The sequence below is a fragment of the Chiloscyllium plagiosum genome, unplaced genomic scaffold, assembly GCF_037043375.1.
Source record: "Chiloscyllium plagiosum isolate Xiang-an unplaced genomic scaffold, Cpla_swu_hap1 HiC_scaffold_20, whole genome shotgun sequence".
NCBI lineage: Eukaryota > Metazoa > Chordata > Chondrichthyes > Orectolobiformes > Hemiscylliidae > Chiloscyllium > Chiloscyllium plagiosum.
This window is the reverse complement of record NW_028270158.1, coordinates 57,298,219-57,326,118: the sequence shown is the minus strand read 5'-3', so window position 1 is coordinate 57,326,118 and position 27,900 is coordinate 57,298,219. Positions and strand designations below refer to the sequence as shown.

The following is a 27,900-nucleotide window of genomic DNA, read 5'->3' as shown; positions in this document are numbered from 1 at the left end:
CTGAATCAGAAAATTGTCTTGTACACACTTAAGAAATTCTTCTCCATCTAAACCTTTAACACTATGGCAGTCCCAGTCGATGTTTGGAAAGTTAAAATCCCCTACCATAACCACCCTATTATTCTTACAGATAGCTGAGATCTCCTTACAAGTTTGTTTCTCAATTTCCCTCTGACTATTGGCAGGGTCTATAATACAATCCCAATAAGGTGATCATCCCTTTCTTATTTCTCAGTTCCACCTAAATAACTTCCCTGGATGTACTTACGGGAATATCCTCCCTCAGTACAGCTGTAATGCTATCCCTTATCAAAAATGCTACTCCCCCTCCACTCTTGTCTCCCTTTCTATCCTTCCTGTAGCATTTATATCCTGGAACATTAAGTTGCCAGACCTGTCCATCCCTGAGCCATGTTTCCGTAATTGCTATGATATCCCAGTCCCATGTTCCTAACCATGCCCTGAGTTCATCTGCCTTCCCTGTTAGGCTCCTTGCATTGAAATAAATGCAGTTTAATTTATTAGTCCTACCTTGTCCCTGCCTGCCGTGACTCACTTCTGTTCTCAGCTGTACCCATCTCAGTTCGATCTCTTTCCTCACTATCTCCCTGGGTCCCACTCCTCCACCTTACTAGTCTAAATCTTCCCAAGCAGTTCTAGCAAATTTCCCTGCCAGTATATTAGTCCCCTTCTAATTTAGATGCAATCCGTCTTTCTTATACAGGTTACTTATACCCCAAAAGGGATTCCAATGATCCAAAAATGTGAATCCTTCTCCCATACACCAGCTCCTCAGCCATGCATTCATCTGCTCTATCCTCCTATTCCTGTCCTCACTTGCTAGTAGCACTGGGAGTAATCCAGATATTACTACCCTTGAGGACCTCCTTTTTAAATTCCTGCCTAACTCTCTGTAATCTCCCTTCAGAATCTCAACCTTTTCCCTTCCAATACTGTTGGTTCCAATGTGGACAATGACCTCTTGCTAGCCCCTCTCCCCCGTGAGAACATTCTGCACCTTCTCTATATCCTTGATCCTGGCACCAGGGAAACAACACACCATTCTGCTTTTTCTCTACTGGCCACAGAAACGTCTATCTGTACCTCTGACTACAGAATCCCCTAATACAATTGATCTCTTGGAAGCTGACATACCCTTCGTTGCATTAGAGCCAGTCTCAATACCAGGAACTTGGCTCTTTGTGCTATGTTCCCCTGAGAATCCATCACTCCCTACATTTTCCAAAACAGCATACCTGTTTGAAATGGGTATATCCACAAAAGACTCCTGCCCTAGGTGCTGACCTCTCTCACCTTTCCTGGAGTTAACCCATCTATATGACTGTATCTGAGACTTACCCCCTTCCTATAACTGGCATCCATCACATACTGTTGCTGTTGCTGTTGCAAATTCCTCATCGCTTCTATCTGTCTCTCCAACCAATCCACTCGATCTGATAAGATTCGCATCCAACAGCATTTATGGCAGATGTAATCCGCAGTAACCCTTAAACTCTCTTTAAACTTCCACATCTGATAAGAAGTACATATCACTGCAAAGGCCATTTTCGCTCCTTCACAATCTACAGACCCAGAAAATAACACAGTCTTATTCCTCTGCAAAACACTCTACAAAAACAGGTTAAATTAATAGCTATGGCTTATATTTTAAGTTTAATCAAGAGACTTATCTCCAAAAACATATAATCAAGAAAGAATCCACTATACTCACGACTGCAGCCTTTCTCTTGGACAGACTTAAAACAATTAACTTATCTGATTCTGTGCTGTGAACTTCGCCCAACAGTTCCTCCTTATGCTCAATGCCCTGACCAATGAAGGCCAGTGTGCCAAAAGCCTTCTTCACTGCCCTGTCTACGTAAGAATGTACCAACAATGTTAAGCAAGAACTTAATGTGCACCATATCCCCGGACTGAAAGGCTGTGCTGGACAATCCCTGAGAGTTCTCTGAATTTTCTCTGAGATCCCAGCTTGGATGAAAGTATTTCTCCTGGTTTGTTAAGCATTTTTTAAAAATTCACTCTTGGAATCTGGGTATTACTGGATGGACAGAGTTTTACTGTCTGTCCCTTGCCCTTTCGAAGAGGGTGGTGAGTAGCCTTCTTGAACTGGTCCAGGCCACATGCTATATGTTGACCCACAATGCTGTTCGGAAGGGAATTTCGGGATTTTGTTCCAGCTCCAGTAAAGGAACGGTGATATATTTCCGAGTCAGAATGGTGAGTGAATTTGAGGGGAACTTGCAGGTGCTGGTGTTTCCATGTACTGGCATCAAATGTACAGGAAGAAATGGAATGAATCAAAGTTCCCTGCAAGGCAATGGAACTCTCACCAAACACAATAAGTAATAGAAGATAGACAATTTTTAAATCAGTTATGAGTTGAAAGCCATAGTAAGCAGGCAGAAAAATGGAGTTGAAGCAGAGATGAGATCAGCTGATGGAATAGAATGGGTGAGCAGGTCCACTTTCACTTTGTTTGATCTGCTAAGTTTTTCTGCAGCATTTCATCGAGACGGTGTTTTTGTTGTTTTTTCTTTCTTTTTTCCATTTATAAAGCCCCGCACTACCACCAGAGAGCAGCAGTGCTTATTCCTCCCCAGTGCCCATGTCATGTGTGTGTAAGTGTAGGACACAGTGAAGAAACAACAAGGGCAGAAACCTTATTTGTATAGGAAAAAACGAAACACCAGAATGGCCAGTAACAAGCAATGCCCTTCTCATCAAAGGGTGATGCTGCATGATCAAAAATGTGAAGGGGAAGGTAGGGGGAAATAAAACACTCCACATCCCAACAGTGCCCTACTCTCCCTGAAAACCTCAAGGGTACTCGTTTTCATTTGAGCTCCAGTAGAGGGAGCAGTTCCTGCACATACACTGATAGTGCCAGCTGCAGTGAGTCAGTTTGTGTGATTTTATGATTTGCAACTAGATGGTGATTTTAGGTCACATTTTGAGATGCAAACTGATATGCAGTAAGAGGGAATATCAGGAAATTGAAACTGTCTCTTGACTGCTCGCAAAAATGTTCAATTAATTTACGGTCATCGTGACGAAAATTAAGTCAGCTTCATATGGTCAGGAAGGAGAGGTCACATCCAGAGTGGGAAACAGGCTGAGTGAATGTACAGGTCTGGGAAATTGGAGGTGGTGTAGGAATTCAGTGCAGAGCAGAACCAGATGCTTTTTCCTTGCACTGTTTTGACTCATAGATTTTAACTTTTCTTGAAACAAGATACACTGAAGCCTAAGTTGGGGACACAGCCCAAAAAAATGACATCAAAGGAGTTCATTGATTGGTGACAGCTATCAATTTGACTATCGTCTATGGTTTGCAGAGGAATGTTGAGTTGCATGGAAAATTATGGAAAGGGTTAAGTGGGGAGGGGAGAGCTCAGCAGAGTCATAGAGTCATAGAGATGTACAGCATGGAAATAGACCCTTCGGTCCAACCTGCCCACGCCGACCAGATATCCCAACCCAATCTAGTCTCACCTGCCAGCACCCAGCCCATATCCCTCCAAACCCTTCCTATTCATATACCCATTCAAATGCCTCTTAAATGTTGCAATTGTACCAGCCTCCACCACTTCTTTTGGCAGCTCATTCCATACACATAACACCCTCTGCGTGAAAAAGTTGCCCCTTCAGTCTCTTTTATATCTTTCCCCTCTCACCCTAAACCTATGCCCTCTAGTTCTGGACTCCCTGACCCCAGGAAAAAGACTTTGCCTATTTACCCTATCCATGCCCCTCATAAATTGTAAACCTCTATAAGGTCACCCCTCAGCCTCTGACGCTCCAGGGAAAACAGCCCCAGCCTGTTCAGTCTCTCCCTCTAGCTCAAATCCTCCAACTCTGGCAACATTCTTGTAAATCTTTTCTGAATCCTTTCAAGTTTCACAACATCTTTCTGTTAGGAAGGAGACCAGAATTGAATGCAATATTCCAACAGTGGCCTAACCAATGTCCTGTACAGTCAAACATGACCTCCCAACGCCTGTACTCAATACTCTGACCAAACTTCAGCCTTCTTCACTATCCTATCTACCTGTGACTCCATTTTCAAGGAGCTATGAACCTGCACTCCAAGGTCTCTTTGTTCAGCAACACTCCCTAGGACCTTACCATTAAGTGTATAAGTCCTGCTAAGATTTGCTTTCCCAAAATGCAGCACTTCACATTTATCTGAATTAAACTCCATCTGCCACTTCTCAGCCCATTGGTCCATCTGGTCAAGATCCTGTTGTAATCTGAGGTAACCCTGTTTAGTGGGGCAGAGAGTGTGGAAAGGTTCAGGAATATAGTTCAGGCACATGGATAACTATGTTAAATGGATAACTATGAGGAGGGGTAATCAAAGCAGGACCGAGGGTGTTGTACTTAATGGCACACAGTCTATTAAACAAGGTGAATGAGCTTGTAGTGCAGATTTAAATTAGCAGGTATGATGTTGTGGCTGCAAAGGGATCTGGGCTGGAAACTAAATATCCACAGACAGGCGGACAGACAGGGTTGACTTGTTAGTAAGGAATGAAACTAGCAAAATAGACCCTGATGCGAGTTATGTACACGCTTCCTGGAAGAGTTAGGATTTGGGGCATGTAAGAAAGGCACTACCACAATAGTAATGGGGGATTTCAATGTGTGAATGGACAGGGAACATTAGGTTGTTGGCAGATCCTTAAGACAGAGAATTTGTGGAATGTCTACAAGATGGTGTTTTTTGGAGCAGCTTGTAGTAGACCCCACTAGAGAACAGGAGAATCGACGTTTCGGGCAACCGCAGGAGGTGCAAGACTTGCGCCCACACCTCCCCCCTCACCTCCCTCCAAGGCCCCAAAGGAAACTTCCATATCCGCCACAGATTCACCTGCACCTCCACACATATCATCTATTGCATCCTCTGCACCCGATGTGGCCTCCTCTATATTGGGGAGACAGGCCACCTACTTGCGGAGCATTTCAGAGAACACCTCTGGGACACCCGGACCAACCAACCCAACCACCCTGTAGCTCAACATTTCAATTCCGCCTCCCACTCCACCAAGGATATGCAGGTCTTTGGATTCCTCCATCGTCAGACCACAGCGAAACGACGGTTGGAGGAAGAACGCCTCATCTTCCGGCTAGGAACCCTCCAACCACAAGGGATGAACTCGGATTTCACCAGTTTCCTCATTTCCCCTCCCCCCAGCCTGTCTCAGTCAAATCCATCAAATTCAGCACCGCCTTCCTAACCTGAGATCTTCTTCCCGACCTCTCCGCACCCACCCCAGTCTGACCTGTCACCCTCACCTTGACCCTTTTCAACCTATCACATTTCCGACGCCCCTCCCCCAAGTCCCTCCTCCCTACCTTTTATCTTAGCCTGCTGGACAAACTTTCCTCATTCCTGAAGAAGGGCTTATGCCCGAAACGTCGATTCTCCTGTTCCCTGGATGCTGCCTGACCTGCTGCGCTTTTGCAGCAACACATTTCCAGCTCTGATCTCCAGCACCTGCAGACCTCACTTTCTCCCACTAGAGAACAGTCAGTGATATGTAATGAGGCAAAATTGATTAGGGAGCTTAAGGTGAAGGAACCTTCGGGGCCAATCACGATAATGGCTACACTTCATTGTGCAGTTTGATGGGGGATTTCAATGTATGAATGGACAGGGAACATCAGGTTGTGGGCAGATCCTTAAAACAGAGAATTTGTGGAATGTCTACAAGATAGCGTTTTTTGGGGTAACTTGTAGCTAGAGAACAGTCAGTTTTGGATTTGGGGTGATATGTAATGAGGCAAAATTGATTAGGGAGCTTAAGTTGAAGGAACCTTTGGGGGCAATGGCCATAATGTGCTACACTTCATTGTGCAGTTTGATGGGGAGAAGATGGAATCACATGTTACTGTACTACAGGGACAACGGTGTAGCATCAGTGGGAGCAGGGTAATTCCTCAGGTCAATTTCGGAGGCACAGCAAAAATTCAACCCAAGGAAGAAGCATACTAAGGGAAGGATGAGGTAACCATGGCTGACAGGGAAATCAGGAACAGCATAAAGGCAAAATGAAAAGCATTAAACATGGTGAAGATGAGTGGGAAGGTAGAGGACTGAGAAGCCTTTAAAACCCAGCAGAGGAATCTTTAAAAAAAACTAAATAATAGGGGAGAAGATGAAATCTGAGGAGAAAGTTACCTGGTAATACGAATGAAGATTGCAAAAGTAGAGTTAGATATATAAAAGGTGAGAGAGATGCAAGAGTGAGCATTGCACTGCTGGAAAATGAGGCTGGAGAAGTCATGTTGGGAAAAGAAATGGCAAACAATCTGAAGAGGTACTTTATATCAGTTTTCACAGAGGGAGACCCAGCAGCATAAAAGTATTTCAAAACAGTCAGGTGCAGAGTTAAGTGTGGTGGCCAACAATAGGGAGAAGATATTGGGAAGCTGAAAGGTCTGAAGTTGGATAAATGACCCAGAGCAAAGAAGTGGCAGATGGAATACCGTTTGGGGAAGTGTGAGGATATGTACTTGGGTAGGAAGAATTGAGGTGTAGACTATTTTCTAAATGGGGAAAGACTTTAGAAAATGGAAGCACAAAGTGATTAGGGAATGCCGGTTCAGGATTCTCTTAAGGTTAATGTGTAGTGGGCAGTTAGGAAGGCAAATACAATGGTAGCATTTGTGGGAACGTTTTTCTCTGATAGGGAATGAAAATTTGGGAGGCAGGCAAGATGCAGACGAGTGGAAGCTTATTCCTGCAGAAACCAGTTAAAAGCAGGGAGAGGGTCAAAGGATCTTCCCTGAATCTGGCCTCAATGTACGAAATCAATGATTTGCTTAATCTTTGGTTCAAATCAGAGGATAGATCAATGACACACCCTAATTTGTTCAGTAAAAAACAGCATTTTTATACATTGGTGTATAATATTGATCACACACAACATGGTTACAGCCCTTCTCTCATAATCCATACCCCTAATTCAGTAAAACACCTAATTAATGATGGGCATTTCTTTGTCCAGACTTAGGTCCTCATGATCTCATGGCTTTTGACAGGCACTATTATCTCAAGACATTGGGATCTTTCTATGCATCCTGTTCATTTGCATTACAAAGTTTATTGCTGTACTCCTTCAGCCCTCTCAGGCTGGCTTGCTCTGAGGAGATGGTTTGAATTCAATTATTTATTGCATCTTGTGTGCTGTTTTTATCAAATTCAGTTATTACTCTGATATTCCCCACCATCCTAATTGTGCATGCAAAAATACAAAAGACAGTTAGTTTTGACTAGTTGCTGTCAGACTTGTAATATTGATTTCTGTTAGGAAGTTAGTTAGAAAGTGTAAGGTTAAATACAGCTTTTCCTACACTTAGTACTTTGGGCTTTAAGCAATCTATTTTGTTCAGGAGGCAGGATGGTATTTCCTGAAGCTAATTACGTCTAAATGCTTTTTAAAATTCTTTTATTAAGTGTTGATTTTTTTTAAAGCTAAAACTATCCTTATGATTCCCAAGGGAATTTCTAACTAGAATCAATTGCAGAATAATTCATTTCAAAGAAACAACTACAAAATAACTAACTATTGTCCTGGTGATGATTTAAGGAGGTGACTGGGCTTATCTCATGCTTGGAGTTCATTCATTCACTGGGCAATTACTTTTGGATTAATGAAGGCTCGAATCAGTTGCTTGACTATTTTAAAGACATGCCCTTGATCAGTACTGTCTGGAATGGAGTACAGAGGGAAGGCACAAGCTTGACATGCCTACCTCGCTGCTATTTAGGGGATTTGAATGGTGAATGAACAACCCTTCAAGAACTTCTAAACATCGGAGCAATGATTAACTGTGTTCCTGGCAAATGGGTGCAGGCTGTGTCCAACCACTATTTCCATCATGTATATCTGCGATACATTACAAATTCGGCATGCTTATCTTAAGAAGTGATGCATCATTCTGCAGAAACTTTACTGATGCTCTATCCACTATCCAGAAAGATATCAGGAAAGGTTTTATTCGTGCCAGCAGCGACAGTGCAGTCTGAGCTGCATGTACACATCTGTTCTAGTGTTTTTCCGTTCTGCAGCAGGAGTTCACCTAATCCATCAACATGGGATTCCTTTCACAGAGTCCATGCTGTAAGAGACTTTGAGCCGCAGTATGGCTGGCCACAATGTTCATGTTTGCAAACATTTCTATAAAACGATCGTTGGCAATTCTTGCTCCTGCATCAGTTAGAAACATATCACTTGACCCAAGATTTGTGTTCATGTTTCGTTAGTTGGCTTCTCTAACTATTAGCAGCAGTAAATATTTGCAGTTATCTTTTGAGCTGTTTCCAACAATTCCTTCCTGCCTAACACCCATCTCTTCTGTCTAAAAACAATCTCCTTGAAATAGGGAGTTGGTTTGTATATTCCATCTGCTGAATATATGCTTTGCATATTTGCTAAGGGTGGCACGGTGGCGCAGTGGTTAGCACTGCTGCCTCACAGCGCCAGAGACCCAGGTTCAATTCCCCCCTCAGGCAACTGTCTGTGTGGAGTTTGCACATTCTCCACGTGTCTGCGTGGGTTTCTTCCGGGTGCTCCGGTTTCCTCCCACAGTCCAAAAATGTGCAGGTCAGGTAAATTGGCCAGGCTAAATTGCCCATAGTGTTAGGTGAAGGTAAAATGTAGGGGAATGGCTCTGGGTGGGTTGCTCTTCGGAGGGTCGGTGTGGACTTGTTGGGCTAAAGGGAGTGTTTCCACACTGTAAGTAATCTAACCTAAAAAAAAACTGTCCATAGTCTTTCATCTCTAACATCTGAAGACTGGCTTGAATCCAGTCCATTCATTAAACTATTAATTTCAGCTCAGACTGTCTTTTGTTTAATCCACGTCAGTTTAATGAAACGTTGCCAACTCACCTTTGTTAGGAAATTCCAGTGGCATTTCTCAATCAGTGCATTTGGTGCCTTTTTAAAAGGATTCCAGTCCATGGAAGTCCCAGGAAATAGGAAATTAACAGGAAGGTCACATTAAATTAGCATATGGAATTGAGAGATCTATAGTCCATATTGTTATGATCCCAGTTGATGGTATGTCATGCCACACATGATTTTATAAACCTCTATATAGTCATCCCTCAATTTTCTATGCTCCAGGAAACAAAATTCTAGCTGACCCAGCCTCTCCTTGTAACTCAAACTTTTCAGTCTTGGTAACACCCTGGTGAATCCTTTCTGTAACCCCTCCAATGTAATAACATTCTTCCTATAGCAGAGTTACCAGAATTGAACACAGTGCTCCAAATGTGGCCTCACCAACATCCTATTCAACCTCAGCATGATGTTCTGAAGCTGTCAGGAAGAAGATGCAATCAATTATCAGCTGGCAATATTTCCGCCAAAACCATTTATCAACACATTGTGTGACATCAATCCTGGGATTGCAATCCTTCATCCTGGGCAAGCTGAAGAGACCTCTCCAATTCAGAATCATGGGTGCAGGCGACATCAGCTTTTTCAGGCTCATCCCCATGAATTGTTTTCAGTTGATTACTGTTTACTGTTTATGTGTGAGAAATATACCACAGACAGGTCTGGCTCCGGATCGCCACTTCTCCAACAAACAGAACAGTCCATCATGATCCCCACCCCCTGCGAGGGGTTGGGATCATGACCCAATTCCATCTGACTGACCGATCGCCCGCCTGCCTGCCCCTGAAGATCTGGATCCCCGGGAAGGGCCTCGCCGTTCCCCGATCGGTCAAATCAACACTAGCAGCTCGGTCTGGTTCAGCAAGATTTCACAATTTATTACGACACTAGGCATAGGTTATCCAGCAACACAGGGGTTAAGCACCCCTCTGTGTACTCTGAAAAAGCTGCACACTTTAGCTTAAAACACAGACAACTTTTATAGGTCTCTTAACAAATGGAACAGCCTTAATTGCAAAATTAACCCAATAAAATGAAATAAAATGACAAATAGACATAAAATTATGCCAATGATATTTCCTAGGAACTGACTTCTTTTGTGCGTCTTTATTTCTGGGACACCTGGTTTCCAAGGTCAATTTAGGACACTTTAATAATATCATATCTTACTTTGTTAATTCATACAATGAACAGGACATCGTTTGCTAATCTCTTTCAATAGTTCAGGAATGCAGTTTTCAGCAGAGTTAGATGCCATTATAAACGGAATTGTTAATTTACTTCGAGAAGCCATTTTGTTATGTTACTTTATGTTACTTGCATTAAGAAGCCATTTTGTAGTTCGTAAAAGCATACATTAATTAGTTGCTCCTGACAACAGCCTAAATCCAGATTTTAGATCCTCATCTCTCCCTTTGATCATTCCATGACCACACCATAGGCTGTGAGGGTATTAAGTAGATCAATCCAATCGAATGGACGCCAGAGACTGCCATACTTACTCCTCCTCTGGGGAGGAAGTAGGGGTAGGCAATGGCGCCTCCTCATCTTCATTTGAGTGGAGAAGAAGCATTTTCTGAGTGAAACCGAAACTGTCAATAGAAGTTAGTATTTTAGCAATAATACACTTAACAATAGCAATGCCAACAAAATACCAACTAAAACAATAGCAGCATACATAGCCATATTTATCAGCCAGTTGTACCATGAGCCAAAACCCCAATCTCCCCATCCCGCGCCCTCAGTTGGCTGATGTTATCTACATGCCTGGTAATATTCTTGATGAGGCCAGTGACCCCCCCCCACCCCCGATGCATTTGCCTTTGACTATGGCACAAACTCCACCTTCTTTGGCGAGTATGTAGTCGCGAAGTACCGGTTTGTTGAAAAAATAGGCGTAATTCTGAAAGCATGTCCCTAACTCCTGTTAAGGCAGCAGTCATCTCATTACCCAAGAGGGTGAGAGTGTAAATGAGAGAATTTCAGTTTCGATGGCTAATACTTCCTGCAGAAAAAAATACTGAGAAATGCATACCCCAGAGAGTGAGCCTTAGTGGTGCTCGAAGCCTTTGGATTCTTCCAATTTGCGCAGAATTCAGATGAGACTGAATGTTTGACAGGGAAATCGGTAATTGGACAGGAACCATGGTCGGAAAGAGTGTTCTTACAGCTACAGCACGGGAAGTGCCTATTTCATTAAGGATAAGGAAATTGGTTGCTTTGCCTTGGCTGAAAAAAGGTTTAGAATAAATGATGGAGGGAGCTTCCCAATAAGAAGCGGGCCTGTGTTTGTGACTTCCCGGAACATATGGATAGTCCATGGCTACAAAGTACGACTGTCCTGAGCATTTGGGGTGAAAGCTGTTCAATAGAAAGAGATGGGTTATTGTCCCAGAATGATTCCTTCCATCCCACAATTAGGAAGATGTGGGTGCCATTAGGGGTCTCATAATGAAGGTGGGTGCTATCACCCATTCCACAAAGGGCCTGAATACCAGCAATAACAGAGACACACTCTTCCCCAAGCCATCCGCATGAGATGCGAGGTCCTGCAGAGGAGCAATGGCAATTGGTACATTTGTTCATTGCACAGGGAATAGTCTTGGGCACATTAATGTAAATCCACCCCCATCCTTTACCATTGTAAAAATTCAGATAAGCTACCCTGGACTTATTGGAAGAAGTCCATAAGCAGCTAGCAGGTGGGGATAAGTAATAATCAAATGACATGTTATGTCCAGTAAATGCTTTAGAAGCGTTCCATACTCCTTCGTTGGGATTCGGGAGGGGAAAAGGGGTCAGACAGTCTTTTGCTGAAGTAAGGGCATAACAGACCACTTCATCCTGGCCAAATATTTGACTGTGACTTTGGAGAAACAAATTGTTAGTGAAAGGTAACATTTCCCCATCTTCTCTGTTGCGACGTGACCTATTTGAATGGGGACAATGCTTACCAGGGTTGCCCATTGCACAACTGAAATCAAACTGGCACACAACACCTTTGCAGGGTAAAGACCACTTAGACTTGTTCTGTAAATGGACTGTCTAATCTTGTTGATGCAATTGACCACTGCAACAGTCATTCTTGGTAATGTTCCACGCATCGAAATAGATTGTATAGAGTCTCTGGTTGCCCTGGATCATACAGGTAAACTGTCCCTTCTTGTGCACCAATGCTGGCAATGGCAAGAACATACAGCAGGGCAAGATCTTTCATCATCATCTATCCCCCCCTTGCAAGGGGCTCGTCTGATGAACTTGCAATGGTGGAGGTGCACAGTGACCTATTAGCAGTGGGGGTGATGGGGAGAACCTGGAAGGGCCCCTCCCATCGTGGTTGGAGACCGCAGAGTGTCCATTGTAATAGAGTATAAACCATTTCCTCCTTGTCGAACTGTATACAAAATATACATAATCAACTAAAATAGGTCGCAGCAAAGAAGGAACACAAACTCATCCATTAGGGGTCACCCACATTTTGGTTTGTGTATCGAGGGAGTATCCTACTTGAGGCCATAATTTGTGATCTTCAGCAGGGGCTTACCCTATGATTTCTGCACCTTACCCAGGTCTGGCATACTTGTCCTTATACTGTGTCTAACTGGGTTTTGCTGGGGATCCAATGGGACCAGAAGTTTGGGGTGTAAGGCTGCCTGCATGGCGGCTACATCCATCTGCCCTCTACTTTGGAAACAGTATCAGTTTCCTTGACATGAGCCGAACATCTTGATAACTGCCAGATTGATTGGACAAAACAACATTACCAAAATGCTGCCCCTTGGGGGCTAAAAACCTTCAATGTTCCCACAAGACTCCAAAATCATGGATCATATAAAAGCACAATAAAGACATAGTGTACATTAGTAGATTTTCCTTTTCCTAGGTCACAAGCATGTCGATTCGTCATGTTAGCTCCGAGGTAACATTAAAGACATATCACTCCCCAGTGGCCACTTTTCAACTGTTAAAGCAAGGGCCAGCCATTTGTCCTTGGGAGATTTTGCTGTCTTGTTCCCAGTCTCAAAGGTGGAATGCTGGGGCCTGCATGTTCCCCTTCTCAGGGTCCCCTCGGGAAAAGGTTGCTCAGTGATGGTCATTGGGTGAGCACCTGAGGAAGGTTCTGCCCCCAGTGGGTATCCTGGTTTCATCAACCCGATCAGGGCTGGCATACGGTATTTGGGATTTTCCTTGCTGTTAAGTTCAGCAGCAACACCACATTTTACGGTATCTAGGAGAAATGGCTATGAGGTCCTACTCTTGCGAACTAATTTAATGCTCCAGTATGCCCCTGCTCTGAATCCAACCATCCTGTTCCCTGTCCATGACTATCCCGCTGGTGATCACGACTGCACACACAGTCCGTGAGGTTGTTACTCCACATCTGACCTCTCCGAAACCCCGCTTAAGAACCCTGACATGATCCTCTTCACTGATGGCTCCTCCTTTCACACCTCAGGTCACCACATGTCAGCCAGCTGTGTGGTTTGCACCCCTTCTGAAACTCTCAAAGCAGCTGCACTACCAGACAGGACTTCTGCTCAGTTGGTGAGCTATATGCCCTTACCAGAGCCTGTGATCTCGTTGACAAATGATCTGTTAATGTTTACACTGATTCCCGATATGTGTTTGGGGTAGTCCATGATTTTGGGACCTTGTGGAAACATAGAGGCTTTATCACTTCCTCTGGGTGACCCTTGCTCATTAACAACCATTTCCAGGCCATCATGCTCCTGTCCGGGGTAGCCACTGATGGCCCCTTTAATCACCTACAGGTGGATTTTGTGCACATGCCAGCCAGACAAGGTTTTAAATCCATGCCACTCATTGTTGACATGTTTTCCAAATGGATAGAAGGTTTCCCCACTAGGTAAGATGATGCTAGGACGTTGGTTAAATGTCTCATGAAAGACATGATTCCTAGATTTGGAATTCTGGGAGGCATTAACAGTGACAGAGGCAATCATTTCACTTCCGCAATTACTGAGCATGTGAGCAAAGCACTAGGCGGCGCATGGAATTATCACCTCCCATACCAATCTCAGTCCTCGGGTATGGTGGAATGGATGAATGGCACCCTCAAGACCACCTTAACAAAGATCTCACAAGACTCTGGGCTGCCATGGCTGGAGGCTGTACCATTGGCTCTCTATACCATAAGGAACCAGGTCAATAGAATCACTGGACTGATCCCATTTGGAGGTATTAATGGGTTGCCCAATGCCCAGTGGGACATGACACCCTAAACATTCTGTGGATACGGCAGCACGTTTGACACAACAGGCTTGAAGGGCAGAATGGCCTACTCCTGCACCTATTGTCTATTGTCTATTGTCTAATAGATTCTAGTTAGAAATTCTCTTGGGAATCATAAGGATAGTTTTTAGCATTGAAAAAATCAACACTTAATAAAAGCATTTTAAAAAACATTTAGACGTAAATGTGAAAGTTAATTAGCTTCAGGAAATACCATCCTGCCCCCTGAACAAAATAGATTGCTTAAAGCCCAAAGTACTAAGCGTGGGAAAAGCTGCATTTAACCTTACACTTTCTAACTAACTTCCTAACAGAAATCAATATTACAAGTCTGACAGCAACTAGTCGAAACTAACTGTATTTTGCATTGCATAATTAGGATGGTGGGGAATATCAGAGTAATAACTGATTTTGATAAAGACAGCACATGGGATACAATAAATAATCGAATTCAAACCATCTCCTCAGAGCAAGCCAGCCTGAGAGGCCTGAAGGAGTACAGCAATAAATTTTGTAATGCAAATGAACGGGATGCACAGAAAGATCCCAATGTCTCGAGATAATGATACCTGTCAAAAGCCATGAGATCATGAGTACCTAAGGCTGGGGACAGAAATGCCAATCATTAATCAGGTGGATTATGAGGGAAGGGCTGTAACCATGTTGTGTGTGATCAATATTATACAGAATGTATAAAAATACTGTTTTTTACTGAACAAGTTAGGGTGTGTCATTGATCGATCCTCTGATTTGAGCCAAAGATTAAGTGAATCATTGATTTCGTACATTGAGGCCAGATTCAGGGAAGATCATTTGACCCTCTCCTTGCTTTAACTGGTTTCTGCAGGAATAAGCTTCCACTCGTCTGCATCTTGCCTGCCTCCCGAATTTTCATTCCCTATCAGGGAAAAACGTTCCCACAAATGCTACCATTGTATTTGCCTTCCTAACTGCCCACTACACATTAACCTTAAGAGAATCCTGAACCGGCATTCCCTAATCACTTTGTGCTTCCGTTTTCTAAAGTCTTTCCCCATTTAGAAAATAGTCTACACCTCGATTCTTCCTACCCAAGTACATATCCTCACACTTCCCCAAACGGTATTCCATTTGCCACTTCTTTGCTCTGGGTCATTTATCCAACTTCAGACCCTTCAGCTTCCCAATATCTTCTCCCTATTGTTGGCCACCACACTTAACTTTGCGCCTGACTGTTTTGAAATGCTTTTATGCTGCTGGGTCTCCCTCTGTGAAAACTGATATAAAGTACCTCTTCAGTTTGTTTGCCATTTCAGTTTGTAGCTTGTCATCCGCATGTGTGGCTACAAAAGGAAAGCTGGTCGTGTTGTTTCATGGCTAGTTGGTGTTCATGGATACGGATCGTTAGCTGTCTTCCTGTTTGTCCTATGTAGTGTTTTGACCCACCGTATCGCTACCAGGGACACCATCACATAAACTGGCTAAAACACTACAACAGAAACTGAAACACCTGATCAGCGGATCTAGACACTGTAAACAGTCAACACAGGAATTCTTGGATATCATCAGAAATATACACATAGACGAGGAAGAAATTATGGTCTCATTCGTTGTAACGGCACTGTTCATCTCTATCGACAAAACCCTAGCCAGAGAAACAGTAGCCAACCTGCTGGACATACAGAACAGACAACAAGACGGGGAACCTATCAACAAAGACTGCATACTCAAACTACTGGACCTGTGCCTCACAACACACTTCACATTCAACAACCAAATATATGAACAAATCAACGGCACACCCATGGGCTCACCCATCTCTGGACTCATAGCAGAAGCTGTAATGCAAAGATTAGAACAAACAGTCTTATCGCAAGTTCAACCCAAACTCTGGGTCAGATATGTAGATGATACCTTTGTAATCATTAAAAACACAGAAATAGAGAACACACACCGGATCATCAACGCCACACTCACAGGAATCCGATTCACTAGAGAGGAAGAAAAGGACAACCAACTCCCATTCCTAGACGTGATGGTACAGAGAACACCGAACGGAGAATTCACCACAAAGGTATAAAGGAAAGCCACACACACAGACCAAGTCGTGAACTATGAAAGCAACCACCCTAACACACACAAAAGAAGTTGCATCAAGACACTGTTCAAAAGGGCCACAACACACTGCAATACACCAGAACTGCAAAAAGAGGAAGAACACCTCTACAATGTATTCGCCAAAAACGGATACCCCTGAAATTTCATCAACAGATGCCTAAGGGAAAGACAACGGAATGAGGACATGCCACAACCCAAAGGACTAGCCACACTACCATACATCAAGAACATTTCTGAACTGACAGCCAGACTACTAAGACCACTAGGACTCATAACAGCACACAAACCAACGGCCACTCTCAGACAACACCTTACCAGGACAAATGACCCAGTACCCAGCATGAGCAAAACCAATGTAGTGTACAAAATCCCAAGGAACCAACCCCAATCACTACATAGGACAAACAGGAAAACAGCTAACGGTCCGTATCCATGAACACCAACTAGCCACGAAACGACATGACCAGCTATCCTTAGTAGCCACACACGCCGATGACAAGCAACATGAGTTCGACTGGGACAACACTACTATTATAGGACAAGCCAAACAGAGAACAGCCAGGGAATTCCTAGAGGCATGGAAGCCATCCGCAGATTCTATCAACAAACACATCGACCTGGACCCAATATATCGGCCACTGCAGCGGACAGCTGGAACTGACAACCGGAAGCGGCAGACACAAACCACTATAAATGCCGGACGAGACATCACAGAAACGCTTCACAGGAGGCTCCCAAGCACTGAGAATGTCACCTAGACAGGGGACGAAACGTCTGCAACACAAATTCCCAGCTCGGCGAACAGAATCTGCACCTGACTGTTTTGAAATGTTGTTATGCTGCTGGGGTCTCCCTCTGTGAAAACTGATATAAAGTATCTCTTCAGATTGTTTGCCATTTCTTTTCCCAACGTGACTTCTCCAGCCTCATTTTCCAGCAGTGCAATGCTCACTCTTGCATCTCTCTCACCTATTATATATCTAAACTCTACTTTTGCAATCTTCTTCCGTATTACCAGGAAACTTTCCCCTCAGATTTCATCTTCTCCCCTATTATTTAGTTTTTTTAAAGATTCCTCTGCTGGGATTTAAAGGCTTCTCAGTCCTCTACCTTCCCACTCATCTTCACCATGTTTAATGCTTTTCATTTTGCCTTTATGCTGCCCCTGATTTCCCTGTCAGCCATGGTTACCTCATCCTCCCATTAGTATGCTTCTTCCTTGGGATGAATTTCTGCTGTGCCTCCCAAATTGACCTGAGGAATTACCCTGCTCCCACTGATGCTACACCGTTGTCCCTGTAGTACAGTAACATGCGATTCCTTCTTCTCCCCTTCAAGCTGCATGGTGAAGTGTAACATTATGGCCATTGCCCCCAAAGGTTCCTTCAACTTAAGCTCCCTAATCAATTTTGCCTCATTACATATCACCTCAAATCCAAAACTGACTGTTCTCTAGCTACAAGTTACCCCAAAAAACGCTATCTTGTAGACATTCCACAAATTCTCTGTTTTAAGGATCTGCCCACAACCTGATGTTCCCTGTCCATTCATACATTGAAATCCCCCATCAAACTGCACAATGAAGTGTAGCCATTATTGTGATTGGCCCCGAAGGTTCCTTCACCTTAAGCTCCCTAATCAATTTTGCCTCATTACATATCACTGACTGTTCTCTAGTGGGGTCTACTACAAGCTGCTCCAAAAAACGCCATCTTGTAGACATTCCACAAATTCTCTGTTTTAAGGATCTGCCAACAACCTGATGTTCCCTGTCCACTCACACATTGAAATCCCCCATTACTATTGTGGTAGTGCCTTTCTTACATGCCCCAAATCCTAACTCTTCCAGGAAGCGTGTACATAACTCGCTTCAGGGTCTATTTTCCTCTGTGGTTTCTCAATTTTACCACACAGATTCTACACTTTCCAGAGTATTTCATTTCTTGCTATCAATTTAATTTCTTTCCTTACCAACAAGTCAATCCTGCTCGTCTGCCTGTCTGTGGATATTTAGTTCCCAGCCCGGATCCCTTTGCAGGCATATCTGCACCCACAACCATACCTGCTTTTTGCAAGGTTAGTGAAGGTTTGTAGCTCAGGTTGAGGTTTAGGGTGTAGGTTTGCTCGCTGAGCTGTAGGTTTGATATCCAGACGTTTCATTACCTGGCTAGGTAACATCATCAGTGGCGACCTCCAAGTGAAGCCACTGCTAATTTAAATCTGCACTACAAGCTCATTCACCTTGTTTTGTAGACTGTGTGCCATTGAGTACAACACCCTCAGTCCTGCCTTGATTACCCCTCCTCATAGTCATCTCTTTAGCTGCTGTGCCTGCACTATATTCCTGAACTTTTCCACACTTTCTGCCTCATTAATAATCTCTGCTGAGCTCTCCCCTCTCCACTTAACCCTTTCCATAATTTTCCATGCAACTCAACATCCCTCTGCAAACCATAGAGGATAGTCAAATTGATAGCTGTCACCAATCAATGAACTCCTTTGATGTCAATTTTTTTTGCGCCGGGTCCCCAACTTAGGCTTCAGTGTATCTTGTCTAAAGAAAAGTTAAAATCTGAGTCAAAAGACTGCAAAGAAAAAGCACCTAATTCCACTCTGCACCCGAATCCCTACACCATCTCCAAATCCCAGACCTGTACATTCACTCAGCCTGTGTCCCACTCTGGATGTGATCTCTTCTTCCTGACCATATGAAGCTGACTGAATTTTAATCACAATGACCGAAAATTAACTGAACATTTTTGGGAGCAGTCATGTGACAGTTTTAACTTAACGGTATTCCCTCTTACTGCATAGCAGTTTGCATCTCAAAATGTGACCTAAAATCGCCATCTAGCGGCAAATCATAAAATCACAGACTGACTCACTGCAGCTGACATTATTCGTCATGATTCGGAGATGCCGGTGTTGGACTGGGGTGTACAAAGTTAAAAATCACACAACACCAGGTTATAGTTCAACAGGTTTAATTGGAAGCACACTAGCTTTCGGAGCGACGCTCCTTCATCAGGTGATTCATCAGGAACGTGACAGGCGCTTGGAAGTACTCAAGGACGCCTTCATAAGAACGGGGTACGATGCTCAACTCATTGACCAACTCTGTGCCAAAAGTGAAATCAGGAGGGCTAAAAGCGGACACAGGATGGCATTGACAGTACATGAAGGGCAAAAGGGTAACTAGGGAGACAATAGTGCGTCTTAAAGATCAACAAGATCATTTATCTGTGGAGCCACAGGAGGTAGGTGAGGTTCTAATTGAATATTTCTCATATTATTTACTACTGAGAAAGGTATGGATGCTGAGGAACCTGGGGAAGTAAATAGTGACGTCTTGAAGAGTACTGTTATGACTCAGTGTAAACCCCTCTGCTAATTTAAACCAGCAACACAGAAAAGGTTCACCCCGTTCTGTAATCTGTTAAAATTCGAGAGGCAAAAAACTATCCCGGAGGTCACTATTTAAAGTAAAAATTAACAACTTTATTCTTTAAGTCCAATAGAGAATATTTGTGGGAGAATTGTCAGATTTCTTTTCAGCCATTTTGTCATATATTAAAAGCCTGAAAACCATTTTGAATCTCACCTTAGTGCCTGCTTACTAAAAGCCTGTGTTTCCCATGCCCAACTAAGATGGTTGGCCTTACGGCTGTACTGATATCTGACAAACGAATTCTTTCCTTGCATGGGACCATTCCTCTCTTTGCAAGGACCTATTGTATACTCACACCTGCTTATCAGCTACTAACTGACACTGTCCAGACATTATGTGACTGAAGCTAATGACTGGGCAAGGTCCCTAACTTGCTCATTATCCTGCAATTAATAGTTTGCTAATTGTTAAATGATTATATAATCATGCAACTCTCTGTATCTCGTCAGAGTGACTTGTGACCATTCGGTCAACTTGACTCTCCTTGTGAGCTCACGATTAAACTTGTGTGAGATATGTCACGTCTAAATTGGACTGCTATGAGCGAGTCACCCACTGCATAATTTATTTCTATCCCCAACAGTTGGTGTAGCTAGCAGGACTTCTACTTCATGAGGTATCCTGGAACCTGTTATGTTTTGTCCTCTAGCCTGTTGAGTACCTCCCTGAGTCGGCCGAAATTGCGGCAGAAGGGGAGAGGAAAAGTGACCACAATGGGCAGGTAAACCTTGAACCACAAGCGAGAGTGAGTGGGATTTGATTGTGGCGACAGAGGCTAGATTTAGTTTAGTGATCCTTGAGCCATGAACCAGACTGTGGTGCTAGAGGTGACTAGTTTTAGGTTAGTGATCCTTAATCATCTGATAAAGATTGAGCTTTATTTTGGTAAACCTTGAACCCAGGCTAGTTGGGCTGTGGCAACAGACATTAAGTTTTGGAGTTGCTCCAAAGTGTTTCCCTGGCAGTTTGTGGCCGTTTGTCCTCTAAGCCAACAAGCTTGAGAAGGGAACTGGGTTCCTTTGTAGCTACAGCTGTGAGACTCTGGCGAGATTGGGTGGAAGGACACCACGCCAGACCTTGTAACTAATTCAGTGGCGTCCACCTTGAGAGATTGACCAGGATCCTGATATTTGTTGTCTGTCTCAGCTTCTCTGCTGTCTCTGTCTTGTGGCTTGGCTTGCTTCGCTTTGTTACTTTGTTTTGCTCATTTGCTCTATTTGACCGATATACAGATCAATGGGATTGCAACTTTCGCCAGTGATGAGCTGATCCCGGGGATGAGATTACCTCGTTCTGATGAGCAGGGTGGCCCACAATCTTTCGCTCCCTTGAAAAGGACACAGCAGCTCCATAGTAAATACGCGAAGTGCAAGAATGAGGTGGGAGAACCGCTGGTACCTCCGAGTTCACCAGCTGACATTGTTTGGTGGGAGACTGACGACAGTCATGGAGTCATAGAGATGTACAACATGGAAACAGATCCTTCGGTCCAACTTGTCCATGCTGTGGGATATAGCACAAGCAGTGTTACTTCTGCAATCATAATTACTTATGCAAGGTAAATGAACTCACACCAGTGTATAATTGTTTCAGCCAAGAGCTGAGTCAACAAGAATGAAAACTATGTGAAGGAAATATATAATTGTTTTTGTATTAGCTAAAATGTGCATACAAGAATGAAATGTGCCTGCAAACAATGGTAGATGTCACAGACAAATAGATAAGGTGCTGTGAGGGGAGGGGGTTAAGCTAGATACGCCTGTACAAATAGTAGGTATAAGCTTCTATTTCGTGCTTCTGCAAAAACAAGAACAAACCACAATCAAGAAGTCATGAGGTCATAAGGTCATAACAAGTAAGGGAAACAGATGGTGGTGAAGGAGGATATACCTAACAATGGACCACAGCAGGATGTGGTCAAACGGCCTTGTGAGGCCAGAGATAAACATTTTGTCACAGACAAGGCTGGATGAGTTCAGAGATGAACAGCCGGGTTTAGATTAGAAACAGATGTAAACAGGGGAGGAGCAATGGGAGGAGAGAAGAGAAACTAGTTACATAAATATTGTGTACTTGTTGAATTCAGTGTGTGTGTCCCTGCCTTGTGGACAGTGGACACTGCACCCCTCTTGCAAGAGCGTAATAAATGACACTACTGATTCAGAAAATGTCTCGGACTGAAATTATTGAAGTGAGTGAGTTTTGTTTCTCACAATTGGGGGTTTCGTCCGGGATATTCTTCCATCACTGGGGGGAGTGGCTGGCTCTGTACACTGGGAAGACACTTGCGTTCCTGATTGACGAGCGGTCTCGTGTCCCGGTTTGGTCCGTTCCCTTGGGCGACTGGTACAAATCCCACAAGAGAGACATCTGAATCAGACAGTGAAATAGGTTGATAGGAAATACGGCAAAAAGGGGCCAGGCAACTCTATGCACAGACCCAGGTAAGAAAATTGACTTTTAAGTACTGCCTTGGTGGCCGGGATTGAGTTTTAGTAGTTAATAAGGGACTAACGAAGGAACTCAATATTGGCAGTGCCATGGCTAAGGAAAAAGCCTCCGGGAAAACAAAAGGAAAAAAAAAGGAAATGGAAATGGAGGTGGGGTCCCTTACAACATCCCTCCAGAAAGTCCGTTGGGGAGGATGTTGTGGCATTGGAAAAATAATACTTGCACAAGGGAAAAAGATAGGAAAAAAAGGATTAAATATTGTTGCTTTGTATGGACTAAGGAATCAATTCTTCAACCCGCCGTCTACTGGCCAAAGTACGGGTCGGACGAAGACCGGGTTTGTAAATATTTGAATTTATATGTCAATGAGAAACAACCTTACTGTCAGGAGGAATCAGATTATGCTTCAAGTCGGAAGGGCTAGGAGCTGAAGGGCTAATGAGGGTACACTTTGTAACTAAATCATGGCCAGACATTCAGAAAAAAACATTCAAAAGATAGAAGGGTGGAGTGAGGAGCACCTAGAGGTGTTGTTGTGGGAAGCTCAAAGTGTCTGTGAGATCCGGTGTGTGTATGTGTGAGAGAGAGAGAGAGAGGAAAGAGCTGTACAGCTGGTAGAAAGTTTAACCCTTTGTGATTCGGTTTGAATGCACACTTGTTTGTCGGTGATTGAGTGTTTGTGCTTTGTTCCCTGGAGCTTGAGATCAAGGACTGTTTTGAATCTGATTTTTATTATGGAAATTTAACATGATTTCCTTTTAAGGTTAAGGATTTTACAGGGATTATGAAATAAAATGTTAACTCCTGTTCTTTTTACAGGTCATGACTGCCTTACCATCAGTTTCTAACTAATCTCTTTTGTCCTTACATAAAAGCGATTTATGGAGGACAGTTGAAGTTTCAGTTCAACATTAGATTGTAGTAAAAAAATCCTATGGTTAAAATCTATGATCTCGGATTTGGCCATTGTTCATGCATTAGAAGTTTTTTTTTAACTTGAATCGACAAATCCTTTTAAGGCAGCTCCAATTATTTTACAACCTATAGCATTGTGATTGAGCAATGATTGGTCAGGACTACTTAAGAAAACTAATTTTGGATTTAAATTAAGAGACTAAAACTGGGTAATTTTAGTAGATTTTAAAGTTGGGAACTGTATGCATTTTACATTTTAAATATTAAATACTGAATAAATGAATTTACAATATATAAATATATATCTACAAGTAAGGTTCCAAAATGTATAGTCAGGAACAGGCTTTAAAGTTAGACAATCATAAATTGATGAATTAGTATTTGAAGTTATGGGGAGCAAGAAACATTGCAATATTTCTTTTAAAAAAAATTCTCAAGTTCTAAATCAGACATTGGGTGATGAAGAATGGCCATTAGGTGGCCCTAAGGTTGTTCAGTTGGTTAAATCGGGTCAGCAATTGATCTGGCAACGTAACATGAGAAGTAGAAACAAAAGGTAAAAATAATGATAGCTTCGGTTGATAAGATAATAAAAAAAGGGACAAAACTAAAAGGAGAAAGAAACCGGAATGGTCGGGGAGGAGATGTTAAGGGGTCTGTGAACAGGAACAAGGATCGAAGTGGAAATCCCCACAGGTGGGATGTTATTACTGTGAAAGGACGGGTCACTTTAAGAGAGAGTGTCCAGATCTGAAAAAGGAAGTAAAGGCAGTACCGTTTATGAACCTTGATGAATAATAGGGGTGTCAGGAGTTCCTGCCCCCGGGGACCCACCAGGAACCCTTGATAAATTTAAAGGTGGGACTTTATAAAGAGGACATAGTTTTCCTAGTCGATACAGGGGCAGCAAGGTCATCCTTAAAATTTAAGCCCAAGGCAGCGGGAACGAAAGAGTTAATTGGATTATAGTGACAATTTTATGATGAGACGCACAAAGAATTAGTTTTGTGCTCGTGACAAAATACTGCCACCAAATTAGGATTGAATTAACTGCAAATGATGCTATGAAATCTGTGAGGTTCTTAAAAATGAATGTGCTCGTGCAAAACAATTACAGTAACAAAATGAGAAGTCACAAGTGACTGGTAAACAAACAGAACTGCACAATTACAGTTTTAAAAATGTTTTGGCCATTTGTTGCGTTTCCACCCTGAATTACAGACAATGATTTTTATATTTATTTGATATATAATTAATAATTAATATTTACAATAAATCGATTGTGGGCTAGCCTGAATCAATATTAATTGGCAGGATACCTTCACACGTTCTCAGTGACCTGTCATATTGATTCATGGTTAATTTAAAACATGAATGCATTAATTCATTGTTAATTAAAGAATGGAAAGCTACATTACTGGCTGATGAGGTAACTAAAGAAGCAGCCCTGAATCCACAGGAAGCGGTGGTTTATTCCTTAATACCTACTGTCCCAGGTCTTTGGGAAGCTCCTATCTCTGGCCACTGCCAATCCCAGAAACTAAAGATTTGTTCTTAAAGAAGTATAAACTGGGCTTGTCCTCCTCTTTGTCTTTCCTCAGGAAACAGAGTTTATTGGCACAGACTCCGCCCCTTGAATTCGCTGTTCATTCGATTCAACTGGGAGATTGGGTCTTAGTAAAATCATGGACAGAGACTAAATTGCAACCGGACTTGGAAAGGCCGTACCAGGCTCTTTTGACCACTGAAACAGCGATAAGAATGGCGGGGAAAGGCTGGACTCACTACACTCGGGTCAAAGGGCCAGTGGAATCTCCAGTTGAGGAAGAAGTCTGGACAGCCGAATCAACGGAAGCACCACTGAAACTCAAGCTGAAGAGACTTTGAGTAACAGATTATACAGTGGCGATGCGAACGTGGGATTATTTCTGTAGGATTGTATATTAAGTCTTTTTGTGCTTCAACACGATTTTTAGAATGCTGGGGATGCATAGGGTTATGATACAAGCTCTCTTAGTATTGGGATTTTGTCAAACATTATTTTCATATGTGTTATTAACGGTCCTTGAGTCTGATAATCCGCAAGTAATAGACCTGACGCATGTAGCTTAGTAAATTGTGGGGATGTAGATAATCAGAGACAGTACAGCAGCTCAGAGATACATCTTAAGTCCTTTGGGGATGGTCTCGGGGATGGTACTTGGTATAATCGTTTCGTCATAGTACACCGGGCCCCCTTCTGATCAGCTCTTGATTGTCCCGATTAAAAAGTGTAACCCAATATATCTAACGGTAAAGAAAACCACATGGCACGAAGCAACTCTGGGGGTGGGGGGCCACCTATGATATACAATTAAATGAAACATTTGGGATAGGAATGAAAACAAACGGTAAGGATTTCTCTGGCTGTTGTTTTTGAATTAGCGTAGGACAGGGAAAATGGGCAGAACTACTGGATAATAAGGTACAACCCTTCACCTCTCTCGATGACCTTAAAGTAGTAAACATTGTACAGGTGAAGGACTTTGAAACAGACCATTGAAATAGAAACTGGTTACGGGGATGCAAATGCCTGGGTTGAATGGGTAAAGTATACTGTAAAAAGTCTGAACAAGAGCAATTGCTATGCATGTGTCTCCAGTAGACCAAAGGCCCAGGTGGTTCCCTTTCCGCTCGGGTGGAAGCAAGATAGGAAGGGCATGAAATGTACGATAGCCCTGTACCAGGATGAGACTGCATGGAATGATAGGAACTGTACCTCTCTATCTCTGATGTTCCCTCCCTTGGAAAAGAAAGACTTAAAAGCTCCCCCCCTACGTTTTCAGCTGCAGTTGGAAATCACATGTTGTGTGTGTGTCATCAAGGTACAAATCAGTCTAGAGACTTGGGGGAGCTGAAATTATGTACAGAGATTAAGAATGTCACTGAAATGGACAAGGGAGGGAACTACTCAGCACTAAAGGTTCCCCGAACGGATCTATGGTGGTACTGTGGAGGCAAAATATTGAGACCTACCGTACCTCCGGATTGGAGAGGGATATGTGCAATTGTACAATTGGCAATTCCATTTACCCTGGCATTTGAGAAGGAAAAGATAGTAGAGATAAAGGGAAGGAGTGGGAGATCACTGTTAGACACCTCTTTCAATGGCGGATTTATCTGGACTCTATAGGAGTTCCAAGAGGGGTACCTGATGAGTTCAAGGCTCGCAACCAGATTGCAGCAGCTTTGAGTCAACTCTCTTCTGGTGGGTAACGATTAATAAAAATGTAGATTAGATAAATTACATTTTCTATAATCAACAGCGATTTATAAATTATACAAGAGATGCGGTTAAAGCAATATCAGAACAGCTTGATGTGACAAGTAGGAAGGCATGGGAAAACAGAATGGCCCTTGATATGATTTTAGTGGAAAAAGGGTGTGCGTGTGTGATGTTAGGAGGAAGCTGTTGTACCTTTACTCCTAATAACACTGCACCTGATGATTCAATTACTCGGGCCTTAAGGGGATAGGCTACCTTAGCAGAGGAACTGGCTGAGAATTCAGGAGTAGACACATCTCTCAGGGGATGGCTTGAATCATGGTTTGGAAAATGGAAGGGGGTGGTGGTCTCCACCCTTACTGCCCTGATAATAGTAGCCGGGGTATTGGTAGCCATTGGCTGTTGTATCATACCTTGTATACGAGGGCTCACCCAAAGACTGATTGAGACAGCCTTAATGAAACAAATGCCCCTAAAGAGCAATCAGAGAGAAGAGCTCTACAAGGATTAAACAATGAAGGAATAAGTGACCTCAGGGAGATTTCCAAAATAAATGAAATTTTGGGTAAGATGCTCGTCAATTTGGAAGCAACGTAAAAGGAAAAATGCAGAAGGTAACAAATGATAATTAAAGAAAAAGGGGGAAATTGTGGGATATAGGTAAAGCAGTGTTACTTCTGCAATCATAATTACTCATGCAAGGTAAATGAACTCACACCAGTGTATAATTGTTTCAGCCAAGAGCTGAGTCAACAAGAATGAAAACTATGTGAAGAAAATATATAATTGTTTTTGTATTAGCTAAAATGTGCATACAAGAATGAAATGTGCCTGCAAACAATGGTAGATGTCACAGACAAATAGATAAGGTGCTGTGAGGGGAGGGGGTTAAGCTAGATACGCCTGTACAAATAGTAGGTATAAGCTTCTATTTCGTGCTTCTGCAAAAACAAGAACAAACCACAATCAAGAAGTCATGAGGTCATAAGGTCATAACAAGTAAGGGAAACAGATGGTAGTGAAGGAGGATTTATACCTAACAATGGACCACAGCAGGATGTGGTCAAACGGCCTTGTGAGGCCAGAGATAAACATTTTGTCACAGACAAGGCCGGATGAGTTCAGAGATGAACAGCCGGGTTTAGATTAGAAACAGATGTAAACAGGGGTGGAGCAATGGGAGGAGAGAAGAGAAATCATTTACATAAATATTGTGTACTAGTTGAATTCAGTGTGTATGTCCCTGCCTTGTGGACAGTGGACACCACACCCCTCTTGCAAGAGCGTAATAAACAATACTACTGATTCAGATCTTGTCTCGGACTGAAATTATTGAAGTGAGTGAGCTTTATTTCTCACAATGCTGACCAGATATCCCAACTCAACCTAGTCCCACCTGCCAGCACTTGTACCATACCCTCTAAACCCTTCCTACTCATCTACCCATCCTTTTAAATGCTGTAATTGTATCAGCCTCCATCTCTTCCTCTGGCGGCTCATTCCATACACGTATCACTCTGCTTGAAAAAATTGCACCTC

The 27,900-nt window shown here is 42.9% G+C and overlaps 1 protein-coding gene across 5 annotated transcripts in view; it reads left to right on the top strand.

Annotated features, from left to right (window-relative positions):
• LOC122560512 (uncharacterized) overlaps positions 1-27,672 on the top strand; it is a 34,341-nt gene extending 6,669 nt beyond the window's left edge. For 2 of the 5 annotated variants that reach the window (XR_015760598.1, XR_015760600.1), the window contains 2 exons: positions 20,963-21,288; positions 24,698-27,672. Coding sequence is in view for 1 of the 5 variants with exons in the window: in XM_087997987.1 (XP_087854113.1) it covers positions 19,459-19,539; positions 20,963-21,288; positions 24,698-24,983 (693 nt within the window). In the remaining 4 variants the exon portion in view is untranslated. Of the gene's footprint in view, positions 1-15,609; positions 19,540-20,962; positions 21,922-24,697 lie in introns of those variants that run through there. The other 3 variants (XR_015760601.1, XM_087997987.1, XR_015760599.1) reach the window with 3 other exon arrangements.
• Positions 27,673-27,900: the final 228 nt, after the last annotated feature.